At 40.3% G+C, this 15,101-nt stretch overlaps 1 protein-coding gene across 3 annotated transcripts in view; it reads left to right on the forward strand.

Annotated features, from left to right (window-relative positions):
• The window catches only part of tnfrsf19 (tumor necrosis factor receptor superfamily, member 19), a 94,556-nt gene that overhangs the window by 47,474 nt on the left and 31,981 nt on the right, over positions 1 to 15,101 (forward strand). For all 3 annotated transcript variants that reach the window (XM_060826087.1, XM_060826088.1, XM_060826090.1), the window contains exons 6-7: positions 11,259 to 11,423; positions 13,396 to 13,521. In XM_060826087.1, the coding sequence (XP_060682070.1) occupies positions 11,259 to 11,423; positions 13,396 to 13,521 (291 nt within the window). The remainder of the gene's footprint in view (positions 1 to 11,258; positions 11,424 to 13,395; positions 13,522 to 15,101) is intronic.

Raw genomic sequence — 15,101 nt, forward strand, 5'->3', positions numbered from 1 at the left:
GATGATCAAGACCATCAAATTCCTGGAATGATGATCACCAACAATCTGTCCTAGTCCACACATGTCAATTTCTCTACTTCCTCAGGAGATGAAAGGAAATTGACATGTCCACAAGGACTCTTACCAATTTTTATAGATGCACCATAAAAGGCATCCTATCTGGATGCATCACAGCGTGGAATGGCAACTGCTCTTCCCAAGTCTACAAGAAACTGCAGAGAGTTGTGAACACGTCCCAGTCCATCATGCAAACCAGCCTTCCAACAGTAAAGTCTATCTATACTTCCTGTGGCTTCAGGAAAGCAACCAATGTAATCAAGACCTCTCCCAACCCAATTATACTCTCTTCCACCCTCTTCCATCTGGCAGAAGATATAAAGGTTTGAAAACATGTGTGAACAGATTCAAGAACAGCTTCTTCCTCTGTGGTCAGACTTTTGAATGAACCTCTCGAATGTTAATGTTGATCTCTATCTATGCACCTTCTCTGCAGCTGTAGCACTGTATTCTGCACTCTGTTCTGCTACCTTCTTGCACTTCGTATGGTATGATCTTTCTATATACCATGCAAAACAACACTTTTCACTGTATCTCATTACATGTGACAACAGTAAATTAATCAATCAATGTAACCTCTCTGATTGCCTACACACTGTTTCAGAGGGTGGATGGACCTGACCCCAGCATGTACCTGCCCACGTGGACTGACATTCTCCCAAGACAGGTCCACCAAACCCAGAGGCTTCCTTACATTGTGTGCATGAATTGGTTGTTTCCCTCTGTCACTTCTCATGGTTTGCACTTGATATGTTTCCGATTGCTATTCATCAAAAGCAATTTAAAATGTTGTTCGAAAATTTGCCTCAGAATTCTAGCCACCAATGCTGTTACCTGCTATAAGATGTATTGTCAGCTCGTCAGCTAACATGATGGTGCTACTCACATGCGACTCAAGGAGCAAGGTGGTGGTGGGTCTTTGAAAATTAGGATTTAGACTTTAAAAGGCAATGGGACAAAATCAACAACAGTCAAAGGTAAGCAAAAAGAGGCTGGATTTTGCCAGAGATCAGCCAAGTGTCAATTTCGGGAAGTTTCATGGATGATCTCTCTCTGTGAATTCGAGTGGATTCTTTCACAGTTTTCTCTGCTGTTTGCTCCATTAGCTATGCATCATGTCTCTATGGTGCCCCACTCACACTATCATGTGCTCAGAAAGGACAGACATTTTTGCCACTGCTGGACCTCCCTGTATTTCCAATGCTGGCACCATTTTTAAAGCACAGTTGTACATCAGGTTCAGTCCTGCCAATCACGAGCTGTCCCTCACACGGCATCTAGTGAGAGGGGAGAGAAAAGGATAGGGCATGGATGACACTTCATTGCAAATTCAAGATCATATTTGTCCTTTTCATCATGATATGTCTAATTGACTATCATTGTAATTGCAGCTATAAGAATCAAACTACAACTACAACATTCTTAGTATCATTTCACCTGAGAAACCCGGTATTAGAGAGTTACTCTTTCCTTTACAGCAGCATAACAACTTTCCATTGACCAAGGTATGAACACCACATGCTGGAAAGCATTCAAATGGTTGACAATATTCGCTTTCATTCAACAATGCCAAAAACAAAGAAAAAATAACAAGCAAAAAGAAGTTGCATTTGCTCCTGGAAATAGATGGGGACTGCTTGCCTTTTGAGCAATAATAAATTTACAGTCAATGAGGGGTCACAGCAACAGCTCACAATGAGAAGCAGGTCTCAATACAGACCTGTCCAGCTTGTTGTACCCACCACTGCCACACACTGAGCAGGCTGAGGGTAGTCACTGTCCATGGAAAGTGCCTTGAGATTGTTGGGGACGGCTACCCAAGATGAAGGCCCAAGGTGCAAGCAGCAAGCTAGAACCACCAGGTACCCACTTGGTGACTTTCACATCTGATGTTTTCACTGTCTAGTTTTATCTACCATGAGGAAGAATTGTATACCAATGAGGGAGAATTTAGTGCTGATATCACCAAAATAGATGTAAATAGGTTTTGCAGCGCTTTCTGATGATATACTTATCCTGCTGCTGAAAACCTGGTTTCAGAATTTCTTTTCCTCAATGTCCGGAATCCATTTCTTCTGATCTCACCACATTTTACCATTTGACTCACCAATGTTCACATTGTTTAGGGGCTTTGAAGATTGCACAAAAGTGTTAAGCTGAGTATATTATGCAATGTACGCATCAGGTGACTCCCAGTCTCTACTGCAGTGCAAGAACGAGGGAAAATTTTATTTACCCCAATACATTGGCATGGAAGGGGGAGGGTTGACAGCACATAGGAAGCATGGATTTCCAAGCATGTAGGAAGTTCGCTCTCTCAATAGTATATGTGATACAGGATGCCCGAAAGCTGTAAAACTTGTTCAGAGCTGTTTCTGAGCAGGACACAGATAGGGTACTTACACAATATTATTGTCTTGTAGTAATAAACAATTAGTGGAAATGTTGTTAACGTTTAAGCCACTTTTACTGCACCATTACTTTGCTACTCATTGCTTCCTCCTCTTTGTGCAATCATCAGTTACCTTAAAAAAATAAGATATGCAAATGATATCCCCAGTGTGATACCACAATGATTATGTTACTGGATTAGTACCAAATGCCCAAAGTAACTTATCAAAGATATGAGTTCAAATTCCATCAAGGCAGCTAAGGAATTTAAATTGAGTTGATAACATAAGTCTGGAATAATAAAAAAACTAGTATTGGTAATATGATCATGCAACTAATGGATTGCTTTGTTTATTTGATATCCTTTATCTTGTCATGTCACTACACCTTCCCTCATTACAGTTCCACACAAACTCCAGAAATTTGAATGGCTGGAGCATTGCCAAAAGATTTGCAGGCTGCACAAAGCCTCCTGCGGCCATTCGGGAAGGAAATTTGCCATTCTTACTCCGTTTGTTCTAAATGTGAGTCCAGAGCCACAGCAATGTGGGTCCTTCCTGAAATCGCCTGCAGTTCTGAAGAAGTCAAGCTGGATTCAAAATGCAAACTCTGTTTGTCTCTTTCTACAGATGTGACCAGATCTGATGAGTTTCTGGAGCCTTCTCATTTTTTTTTATTCAGATTTCCAGCAGCCACAATATTTTGCCGTTATAGAGAGCATGAGATGCTTATTTTTCTGCTGTTGACAAAGTGGGAGAAGGAGCAAGTGAAGCAGACAGTGAGAATGCACAGAACAAAAACAAATAGTATTAGAGGAGATAATATAGATGCAAAGTAGGTGGTAACAGTAGACGTGAACAGTAGAAAGTAGATTGTCTTTGCTAAGAGCAAACTCATGCAAACATGACATTGAGGGGTGAGAGGGTGGAATCAAAGCAGAGGACAGTGTTCATGGTCTGAAATTGCTGAACTCAGTGTTGAGTCCTGAAGATTGTAAAGTGCCTAAGCTAAAAATGAAGTGCTGTTCCTCCATCAAGGGAGGCTTCACTGGAGGGCTGCAACAGGTCTGGGACAGACATGAGAGCATAAAAGTCAGATTATTAATGAAATTGTAAGTAACTGGAAGGTCAGGCTCGTTCTTACAGAGAGTATGCAAAGTGGCCACTGAGTCAGCATTTGGTCTTGCAGCATTAAAAAAACTCATTTTTCATCTCCCTTAAAATTCAGAGAAATGTTACGTTGGACTTTAAAGGTTAACCCTGTTTCTCTTTCTAGAAATTCTGCCTGACCCTCTGAGTTTCTCGAGCATTTTCTGGTCTTATCTCAGATTTTCAGCATCCACAGTTCTTTGCTTTTATTTGAGATATGCTGGACATGCCACACCCGGTGAACAAATCATTTAAAAACAGATCAACCAATGATGAAAATTCATTCAAAATAAATCCATTTATTGTGGTTTTAAAATTCTTCATCTACCCATATCTGATTATTTCAAATAGAATTGTTAAGTAAGTTGTAAAATTAGTTTTGCATTACAAATATTTACAAGTTTTTATGTTTTACTCCCTTTAATTAATTAAAAGTATAGACATTTCAATGATCAACATTATAAGTAATGCTAAAAGTGCTTAATTAAAGATATAGTAAATTATTCAGGTTTAGGAACAAAGTTAAAAACACATGACATAATCCTGTATCAACAGATCTATTGTGGGAGAGGCCAGACTTTTCTCCATTGTTTTGATACTAATGATTCATCTCCTTTAGAAAAAGCAATTACTTTAAAAAAAACCCAGGAGTGCTTTTATCAAGCAACTTGGATCAGACATATGGGAGCAGAGTCTATCAAATAGACTTTTCTTTTCAATCAATGATTGCTGCACAATAATTGGAGCATTGTTACCAGTATTTATCTATATTTCAAAGAAGATGCAGATTACTAACCAATCAATACTGGAGACCTCATTGACCACAGACACATTTGCAATGTGTTATTTTTAGCATTGTCACTGAAGGACGATGGAATTCTGCTCAAGCAGGAAGTGATGTTTGTGGGAAATCAAGAAAATAGGCAGCTATACAAAGGTACAGAGTGGCTTTCGTGCCCAATGCAGCAAACTTCAGATATCATCAACTAAATTTATCAAGGTGGAGAAAGAAAAAAAAGAAGAAATGTGTCCTATACCTTTTTGAGCAGCTTTTATGCGTAACAGGCTTTAGTTCCTGTTTGGCAACAGCCATCTCTTGCCCTGTTATCATTTGGTGGCTGATGCCAGTGTTCCTTGATGTTCTGTGCCCCACACAGTTGCTTAACACAGAAGTAGGTAAGTGACTGAAATATGTGGCTTTAACCTAATAATAAATTGACAGACACAGTTTGTTAGATCCTCACTAGTACTGGATATCCTGGTGGTTCTCTAATGCTGTCCTGTCGGCTGTGCTACACGTCTGGTGTAAAGACCTCCAGAGGACATCTACTAGAGTGGAGGGTCAGGAACAGGAGACCCTCGATTGGTGAATGGGAAAGCTAAAAGAGGCAAGAAAGATCTTGCAAAAAGAAGAGAACATATTTAGATTACTTACAGTGTGGAAACAGGCCCTTCGGCCCAACAAGCCCACACGGACCCGCAACCCATCCATGCCCCTAGCACTACGGGCAATTTAGCATGGCCAACTCACCTGACCCACATATCTTTGGACTGTGGGAGGAAACCGGAGCACCCGAAGGAAACCCGCAGACACGGGGAGAACGTGCAAACTCCACACAGTCAGTCGCCTGAGGCGGGAATTGAACCCGGGTCACTGGCTCTGTGAGGCAGCAGTGCTAACCACTGTGCCACTGTGCTGCCCACTAATGTGTAATTGGAGAACTCACAAGTTATGGATCCATTCCTGAAAATTGTGACTTTAAGTAAAACAACATGAAGTGAAACTTGGGTTTTGCTAGGAATCAAAGTTAAAGTTGGAGTTAGATTTTATAGGACCTTCTTTATCAAGAAATGACATACAAAATTAATTGAAGTACTTTACGTTGTTAAAATTCCTATATTGGTCAATGAAATAACTTTTAAAATAAAGTTCAATTTTTAAAAAATGTATATATTTCTATTTGTAATACCTCCTACTAGTGACCAATCCTGCTTCCTAAACCTCCTGCACCCTGATCCTATTGGTACCTCCCTGACTGTCTGACTTTGAGGCCACTATCCTTGCCTAACCATCCAAATTACACTGCCACAAAGCGGTTATCCCTGCAGCTCTGAGAGGGTTTGTTTACAGAAAAAGACTGACCTACCAGCCTAATGGGTTTTGTTTTAACATTTTACGGGATGATTTGCGCCCCCAGCACATTCAGGTCCTGGTCTGGAGGAGATGTTAAAAGTGCCCTTTGACTTTGCAACGTCTGGCAAGAAGAGGTGCTGATTCGTAACAGTGCCAGGAGGGAGAGGGGCAAGACACTCACCGTGCAACTACCCTGAGGGTTCATGCACACTAATTGGCATGCCAGTGCATTCCCACCTAGTGTCTCTGGCTGCAGATCTGGGTATTCATTCATTGTCATATCATTGACACCATTTCTGAGCTCAGGCATTTTTAATTGAAAATAAAACAAATTTTATGAGTCACAACCTTTTTTTTAAGTTGAATTTCTGGTTGTAAGACAAACAAATAAAAAATAATTTGAATAGTGAGAACGCACATCTGTTATCTCTTTGCTAGATTCATTACCAGTCAGACATTTATCTTAAGGTGAAAAGTAAGTAAAAAAAAAACTCTGTTTAAAGAATGTTCAGTTAGAGTCAGATGAATAATGCAATCTACAACCCTATATTTTTGATAAGATTCCCTACAGTGTGGAAACAGGCCCTTCAGCCCAACCAGTCCACACCAACCCTCAAAAGAGCAACCCACTCAGACCCATTTCACTCTCTGACTAATGAACCTAACACTATGGGCAATTTAGCATGGCCAAATCACCTGACCTGCATTTCTTTGGACTATGGGAGGAAACCAGGGCACCTGGAGGAAACCCATGCAGACACAGGGAGAATGTGCAAACTCCACACAGACAGTCACCCAAGGCTGGAATGAAACCTGGGACCCTAGTGCAATGAGGCATCAGTGCTAACCACTGAGCCACGTGCCACATTTTCACATTTTCGTTGTCAACAGCTCAATACTTAGCTCTCAGAGTAACAAGCTGTTCTGCTGGAAAGGACAACAAGTCAAAACTTTAAGATCCCCATCAAAATGTAGATCAACAACAATCTTTTTTTATGTTCTGTACATTTCTTTTAAGTAGACATCTTTGTTCCAGGATTTTACTCTGTAAAACTATGCCTCTGAGGCCAATCGTCTCATTTTTGATAAAATTGTTGCAAAGATGATCCGTATCCAGACCTGTCAAAACTGAGATTTTGTTCACTTCGGACTTATTGTTTTTGAGCTTTGGCATTTTTAGAGAGTAGTATGTTTTTGCCTTGCAGCGCCTCATTTGAGTGAAAGTTGAAGTTGAGATAGCATTTATTCAGCCCTGTTGATGCCCCACCCTTGCAAAAGATTAACAAGGCTAAGAGTTTTGTTATGTTATTTTAAAAGTAGTTTTAAATGTGCAGCAAAATCATCTATGTTCTGTAAAAGAAAATTTGCTCTACATCATATTGAGTCAAAGCAATTTAGAACAAAGCATAAAACCAGGCAGGTTTGAGCATCTAAATAGGAAACTAGAGCCAAATCCATTATTTCATCGTGGTGACATCCTCCTACATCAGCGTATAGCCCACTTGGCAATTTGCATTCAGCGGAGATGAACCTAATCAACTTATTCTTTTTATTGTTTGTTTAAATAATTTCAAAGGAGTTTGCAAGAATTCTCATGAGTCAACTCAGCCTTTATTACCCATCCTAGTTCAAGATTCTGCCTGTCACCATTCAGTAAGTACATAGACAGAACCTTTTGGGTGTAACTGCAAGTACAGCACACTTCAGAAAATACTGTTTCAACTTGCAGGTTCGTTTTCCAGCCTGAAAGCAATTCGTAGAGGTTGTCCATTTTGTCCTCACAGGAACATGCCACTCAATCCTTCAAGCCTGTTCTGACATTCATTCAGTTAGATTACGTATTTTAATTCCATCTACCCATTTTAGTACCATAAATTTCAGTTTGGAAAATTCAAGTTGACTTAACCTCAGTGCCTTCTTGGGAGGCCGGAGTGCTGGATAGCCACTGCCCATTGTGTGAATTGCTTTCTGATAACAGCCCTGAATGGTCAAACTCTAATGTTCAACTTTATGCCCCTTTCTTCTGAACTTTCTCACTGAGGGATCACAACCAATGACCACCGAAGTTCCAACTGGGCTATTTTAAGTTTAAATTGAGATGCAATGTGTACTTAGGATTGCTCCAAGAGCCTGTTAAAAAGAGAGCCATGTGCTGCATTTATATTCAGGAACTGGAAGCATCAAGCCCCAACTTTAATGGCAATATTATGAAGCAAACAAGTTCAGCTAGTGCCTGGTGCTACCTTAAATGAGAAGGTACACTAATTACAAAATGTAAACGATCTTCTGATCCTGAACAAATCTTTCGCGTTGCAAGCATTGAGGGGCTTTTCTCCAAAAACAGGACAAAGTTTCAACCGGCACACAAAAATCAGAATTGTAACATAGAGCCTTTCCCATAGAAACATGGAGGGTGACCTGCAAAGCCTTGAGATCAGCACATACAGCAACCAATTCAATTAGGCACAATGTTGGACAGAACACGTAGGTAAACAATGTCCTTTTGACATTGCACATTTGCATGCAAAACAAATTTCGCCTTTCGTTCTGCTTCAGTCCTTTCCACTGCGTAGAACAGGGAGGAGTCTCCCAATCCCTGTTGGGAGAAGTTAGACCAAGATTAGCCATTGGTAATAATCAGGGATCAGCCTTCAGCGGTCCTTGAGTCCCTGCATAGTAAAGTCCTGAGGATGAAACATTGCAGCTGTTAAACTCCTGGGACAGTTAAAGAAAAGGCGCACGGGGAGCGAGGGTGTGGCTGAAAGTTTTGTGTATGATCAACTTCAGCCTTTTGTATATGAGGAACATGTTTTACTTGTATGTCTGGAAATCACTTGTTTATATGTGGGAGTTTAAATATTGTACATAGCAGGGGTTGTATTTCAATGTCCAGGATTTTGGTATAACGATATTGTTTTGTCACTTAGTAGTTTTCACACGTATTGGCAAGAATCTGAAATTCATATCTATAATTGCTTTACATCTCTGGCTTCAGAAGAACAAAGTTTGGCACTATAACGCTTGCCTATGATCTGATTATCAAATTACAAATAAATTGTGCACCTCAAAATAATAAAATGAAAACACAAAATGAAAAGGCTTAGGAGAATGGTTTCTAGATATTGCACAAGGTTCTCAGCTACAGCTATGTAATGTATTGCATGAAGCTATACGCAATTTTTTTTATCAAATGTTTGATTTTCATGGCACATGAGATAATGAGCTGGATTTTCCTGGTGCCTTGGTTTCTAGCTGTCCTCCCATTACTTGTCAAAGCAGAGCCTGCCCACAATCCCAATTGCTGACCCAAAGGAATCTAACATTGGAAGCTGCATTCATTGCTTTGAGGTGAGACTGCTGCCCCTTTCTATGAGGAAGTTCTCCCATAGGGAACTGCCTACCAATTGGACGTTGGTAACGCTGTAAACCCAGCAGTGAAACTGGGAGTAGATGCTACTTCAGGGATTACAGACAGTCCCACCAAACTGAGGGATGCTGATAAATCTGTGCCCTAAATCAGGGTGGGTTGGGAGAGTTGGATTAAGAGGCCAGTGGGGGAGGATGAAAACATGGGAATAACCATAGTTCCTCGAATTGGCTTAAGGGGCCTACAAAAGAAGTTCCCCTCTCCCTACCCAAAAATAACCCATGCAGTGAAAGGTATCAAGTTGTTGACATGGCATACACCCTGTTCGTTTTGACAAGCTGAGTTGTTTGACTCAGCCATAGAGGGCAACACTGCAAGTTTTATTTTCTTTACTGACTTAACATGTAGCTTATCCAGTGACAAACCAAAAAGCATGAACGCTAAAAATTAACTTTGCATGTGCTGTTGTTATAGGTATGTTCAAGCATTGTATTTTTTAACCACATGAACTTTGCTCTTATACAATTATTGTCCAAGCTCAATCTGAAAAATTGCAAGAGAAACAGAAAACGATGGAAATGTTGAATAAGTCTGGTAGCCTGCTGGGAGCAGTATTAGGAGCAAGTCGGACAGGGAACTGTCTAAAAAATGGCAATGTACTGGATCCCAAAGTGATCCTACCTGTTCCCAGCTTTCTCCACAGTGACTTGTAAGTTCAGCAGGAAATCATTGTTGGTCTGACAGGAAGCCAAATGTGGTTATTTAAATGGCAGTTAAGAGCCTTATTCAGCATACTGCAGCTGACCAGAGAGGGGAAGGTGAATGCAGGGCAGGGACCCAGCCCTGGAAACTGCCCTGAAATGAGCAGGATACACGGTGAAACTGACAAACCTGTAGTCAGGTAACTGCAGTGAAAGGTCAGCATGGGCTCTTCTTTCAGCCTAAACTCACTGAAATTGTTCAGGCCAGCAACTTTGCACAACTTGGATACCAATGACCGTAAGAAGTAGGAACAGAAGTAGACCATTCAGCCCATCGAATTCACTCTGCCATTCAATGAGATCATGGCTGGTCTGACAATCCTCAAATCCACTTTCTCAACCTCACTTACTGTATGTTCAGAAATCTCTATCTATCTATCCATCACATTACAAGCAACTCTTTGTTTCAAAGGTCATGTTAGGGTTAAAACAAAAAGGAAGTAGTGTGACCTCCGTGTGGTTTGGGGATTTGTGTCAGAGGGGCAAACTGCAGTTCTATCTCCAAAGGGTGGATTGGCTTGTATTCTAGCAAACAGTATCTGACCATATCCAAGATAAGAGATACTTCTTAGGTCAGAGCAGGTGACATTCCAGACTTTGTCACACTTCATTTTATAATTGGAGTCAGCTACTAACATCTTATAATTGAAAAGTCCTCACTTCAGTTGCCATCTTATATGGTCAGATATGATCTGGGATAACTTGGATAGATCCACCAACACAAATCCTTCTTTCAGATATTAAGCTCAGCTTCTGATACCATGTTGGGGAGGATGTCCACTTGACATGTCAAGCAGAATGTAGATTTGTCTTAATGAGTAGTCAATATATTTATTACATACTGTTTAGTAGCTGGTTCCATTTCATCTAAGATATATGATTGACTCTTGAGGCATCAGGCTCACCTTAAAAGTAAATACAGATACCTGTACATGTTACTGCTTTAACAACATGATGTTAACACTAACCATCACTGAAATACATGCTGAAGACTGGTTTGCTCCTCACAGCAACATGTCTTTATATACTGATGAGCAGAGCTTACCTTTTGTTGTTCGTTAACCATTTCACATACTAATTGCTTTTGCCTGAAACAATAATTTATGTCAACAGAGTGCGGAAGAGACAATTCCAGTCCTGCCTAATATTGTTCGTAAAATCAATTCAACTAAAATAATGCAATAGCAACTGAAACGTTTGAAATTTGGAATTGTTAAACATCATCCCAACAAATGAATGGAAAAGGATTTAAAGCATTGTCAACACAAAATGTTCAGAATGCATCAATATAAACACCATGTGTTGTAGAAGTTGGTATAAAAGTTGGTTTCTGGCTAAGGTATGGGATTAAAAATGTTACGATCTTGTTATAATTCCTCATGTGCTGTTTCTGGTTTCAGGTAGCACTAGAGTAAACCTGGTGAAGATCCCATCAACTGCCTCCAGCCCGCGTGATACTGCATTAGCAGCTGTGATATGCAGTGCTTTGGCCATGGTTTTGCTAGCTCTCCTTATCCTGTGCATCATCTACTGCAAGAAGCAATTTATGGAAAAAAAACCCAACTGTAAGTTTTATGTTGCAACAATGTTTCTGACTTCCCCCAAAATGGTGTTTTAGATTATGCACTTAGTCTAAGATGAAGCTGTGAAACCTAAAGAAAGTGCAGGTTTAATTTCTGGTCTGTGGTCAGCTAACTACTCTCTTCGAAGGTGAGGGAGGGAGTAAAATTGGTATAAATGTTCTTGTGCCAGAGACGGGACAAATGTAATATCCAGTGACTTGGGTGGAGATCTGTGCATGAATGAGTGTCTTAACAGAAAAATCAAATGGAACTTGCGGCACCGAAAATAGAGAACTGCAGACGTTGGAAATCTGCAACAAAAATAGGAATTGCTGGAGAAACTCAGCAGGTTTGGCAGCCTTTGTGAAGAGTCGAAAAGCGCGGTGCTGGAAAAGCACAGCAGGCCAGGCAGCATCCGAGGAGCAGGAGAGTCAATGTTTCGGGCATCGTACCTGATGAAGGGCTGATGCCCGAAATATCGACTCTCCTGCTCCTTGGACACTGCCTGACCTGCTGTGCTTTTCCAGCACCACACTTTTCGACGCTGACTCCCCAGCATCTGCAGTCCTCACTTCCACCAACATCTGTGGAGAGAAAACGGATTTAACATTTCAGGTCCAATGACACTTTTCTGAGCTGGAAAGGTCACTGACCCTGAAACGTTGACTCTGCTTACTCTCCACAGGTGCTGCCTGACCATGCTGAGTTTCTCCAGCAATTCCTGTTTTCGCTCGATTGCTTGCTGTTTTGATTCTTCCAATGAGATTGGAAAGCAGCGTGCTTCTCAAGAAACTAGAAAGCTCCCGATCTACATGCATATGGTTCAAAATACAGCAGAATCCCTGTTCATAAGGGAGATAGAAAGCTCAGTGTAAAAGACCTGCGGGCTGGTGTGATGAATTTGAATATGATAATGGGGAAATGTCATTTTATTCTCGGTCTCTCGTTAAACCAAATGCAGTTAACTGCACTGCGCCCAATAAGCAGAAAAATGGAACAGCTTTCTGTTGTACAAGCAACATCTGATTGAGATTGGATCTGAACGTGCCCATAAGTTGCTTCTAACATCAGGGATGCAGACCACCCGTAAACAGCAGTTATATTGTATCTAGACAAACAAGTTGTGTATTTCAAAGGTTGATCTGGGAGGCAGATGACCTGCCGAGCACCGTGATTAGGTCCAGGCTTGGCTGAGAAGGCTCCTAAGCTTAAAAAGACATTTGCGCATGTTTTCAATTACGTTATATTAAAACAAAAACCCCAGTGAAGCGACCAACACTATCAGATGAACTATGTGCAGTAGTCTGATGCAATTTGTGCAGGAAGAATTGCCATGTTTCACTATTAACTTTTATTGAAAAGGCGAGTTGATTTTAAATGAAATGAAGCATGCAAGTGTTAAAAGTTTTCAGTTTGTTGGTTGCAGACTTGGGTGTGTTTATTTAAATATTTTTAACCGTCTTTGCAATAGAATGCCAGTGGCTTCATTTGAAGCATCTTTGGTTTGGATGAACACAAATATCTAGAGTATTCCTTGCTATGTCCTTTACACAAGGTCACTGTGCTTCAACGGTATTAATGCTTACTCTAGCATTACCATTTGTGCACGCATTGGTTACAAGCAAAATCCAACAAGTCTCACTCTGAGTGTCTTTAAATATTTGAGATTTTTGGATAAATCGGTATTCCCTGGCATGCCACATTGTTGTTTTTTTAAACAGAGACTAACCCAGGCCTTGTGTTTGCAATCAGAACTGTTTATCTCACAATACTGTTTCTGTTGCTCTGATCTCAGGAAAAACTGAATATTTGAAAAAAATGCAATGACCACAATCAACAAGAATGACCATGAAATATACTAAAGGGAGGGTAGGAGTGACTGAAGCAGGTTACAGGAATTATGAAGGTCTGTCAAAACATCATTTTTTTATACCTTTTCTCTCTCTCTGTCTCCTCCCCACCCCCCACTTCAAAGGGTCAATGAGGCTGCAGGATACTCCGTTAAATGGGGCAGAACTGTCTTCCTTTGACAGACAGAGGATTAATCTGAGTCCACAGAGAACCTGCACACACTGTCAACAAGGTCCAGCACAGGCTTATGGTAGGTGTAAAGAAAGAATCCTCAGAGGACTTCTTTATTCAAGGAGACTTGTTGACACTCCCATTATAGTTGAATGATGTGCTTTCTCCTAAGTATATCCCTTAAGTGTTTAAGATAGTTGACAATCACCTTTTATGTGCAATGTGAGATGTATGTGTAGATAGTGGGTACTGCAAAAATTGCAGTTTTCATTATGTTTGTGTGCATTGGGAACAGGAAGATAAAACATGTCCAGTTGATGAAAGAAACACTATTTGTTTATTTTTTTTATTCCCTGATACATAAAACCTAACAAATGTAAGTAATTTCATTGATTTGATACCCATGACAAGATCTTTGGTGTTTGACCAAAAGTAAATGTGTGTGTTTTTTTGTGGTAAACTGATAAACAATTTATTTTGTTTGTCATTTGAACGAGGCTGGCTCAATTACTGTCCTTCTCCCTATGATCAAGTTACAGCAGAGACTCTGCCAATGTTTTTTCGTGGACTTGGAGGTGGAATCTAATACTGCCTGCCATGCTCCACTTCACAGAAGCTGTTCACAGAGTAACATTCGCAGCAGTTATACTGTTGTCGCTGCATGCACGCGATCTCTTCATATTTTTTTCATTCTGCACTAAGTATGCACAGTAGTGACTAGTCTTTGGAAGATTCTGGATATCATTGGATAATTCTTCCAATAGGAAGTTAGCTAGAGAGTTGGGAAATTTCCTGCCAAGAGACCGCTTTCTCAGAATAAAAGGAAGAATTGGAAACAGACTTATCCAGACAGGCCCTTATGCCTCCATGGAAATAATTACAAAGCAGCTTTCACAGAGTCCAGGGAGTAGGCCATCTGCCTATCCCTTTTGATCTTGGTACAAAAGAACTAAAGGAGAGAGAGAAAATAACAAAGAGGGATCCAATAAGGACATAATGCTTAAATATCAGTTCAACTGTATCAGTTATTTAAGGACGATCAAATCTTAATATGGTGTGGTATATTAATTAAGTTAACAATCTGATTTTTCAATCAGATATGTTTTTCTGAACCAAGCTGTTTTGGAATTTCCCACACTGCTAAAAGAATTCCTGCTGTTATTGAAATATCTGTCAGCAAAGGATGAGTACTGTCCTTAAAACAACTGCATGTCATTACTGATATGTAACAAAGAGCTGGAGAATGAACCAGAGTGTTTTCCAGCATGTTTAAATTGATTTTAGAAGCTTCAATTTTAAAGAAAAACATAGTTTAGCCAAACCAAACATGTCAACCTTGCTTTGGGACACCCTAGGGTCTGAAATGGTAATCCCATAGGCCTGGAAAACAGGACAAATGGGGCACAGAGTCATCATCATAGAGTCACACTGCATGAAAATAGAGTCTAACCAGTCCATGCCAACCATAATCCCAAGCTAACCTAGTGCCTGCATTTGGCCCATATCCCTCCAAACTTTTCTTATTCATGTATTTATCCAAATGTCTTTTAAACATTGCAGCTGTACCCACATCCATCACTTATGGAAGTTCATTCCACACAAGAACCACTCTTTATTTAAACATATTTTCCCTCATGTCTTGTTTAAATCTTTCTCCTT

The sequence above is a fragment of the Hemiscyllium ocellatum genome, chromosome 6 (genome assembly GCF_020745735.1).
Source record: "Hemiscyllium ocellatum isolate sHemOce1 chromosome 6, sHemOce1.pat.X.cur, whole genome shotgun sequence".
Lineage (NCBI taxonomy): Eukaryota > Metazoa > Chordata > Chondrichthyes > Orectolobiformes > Hemiscylliidae > Hemiscyllium > Hemiscyllium ocellatum.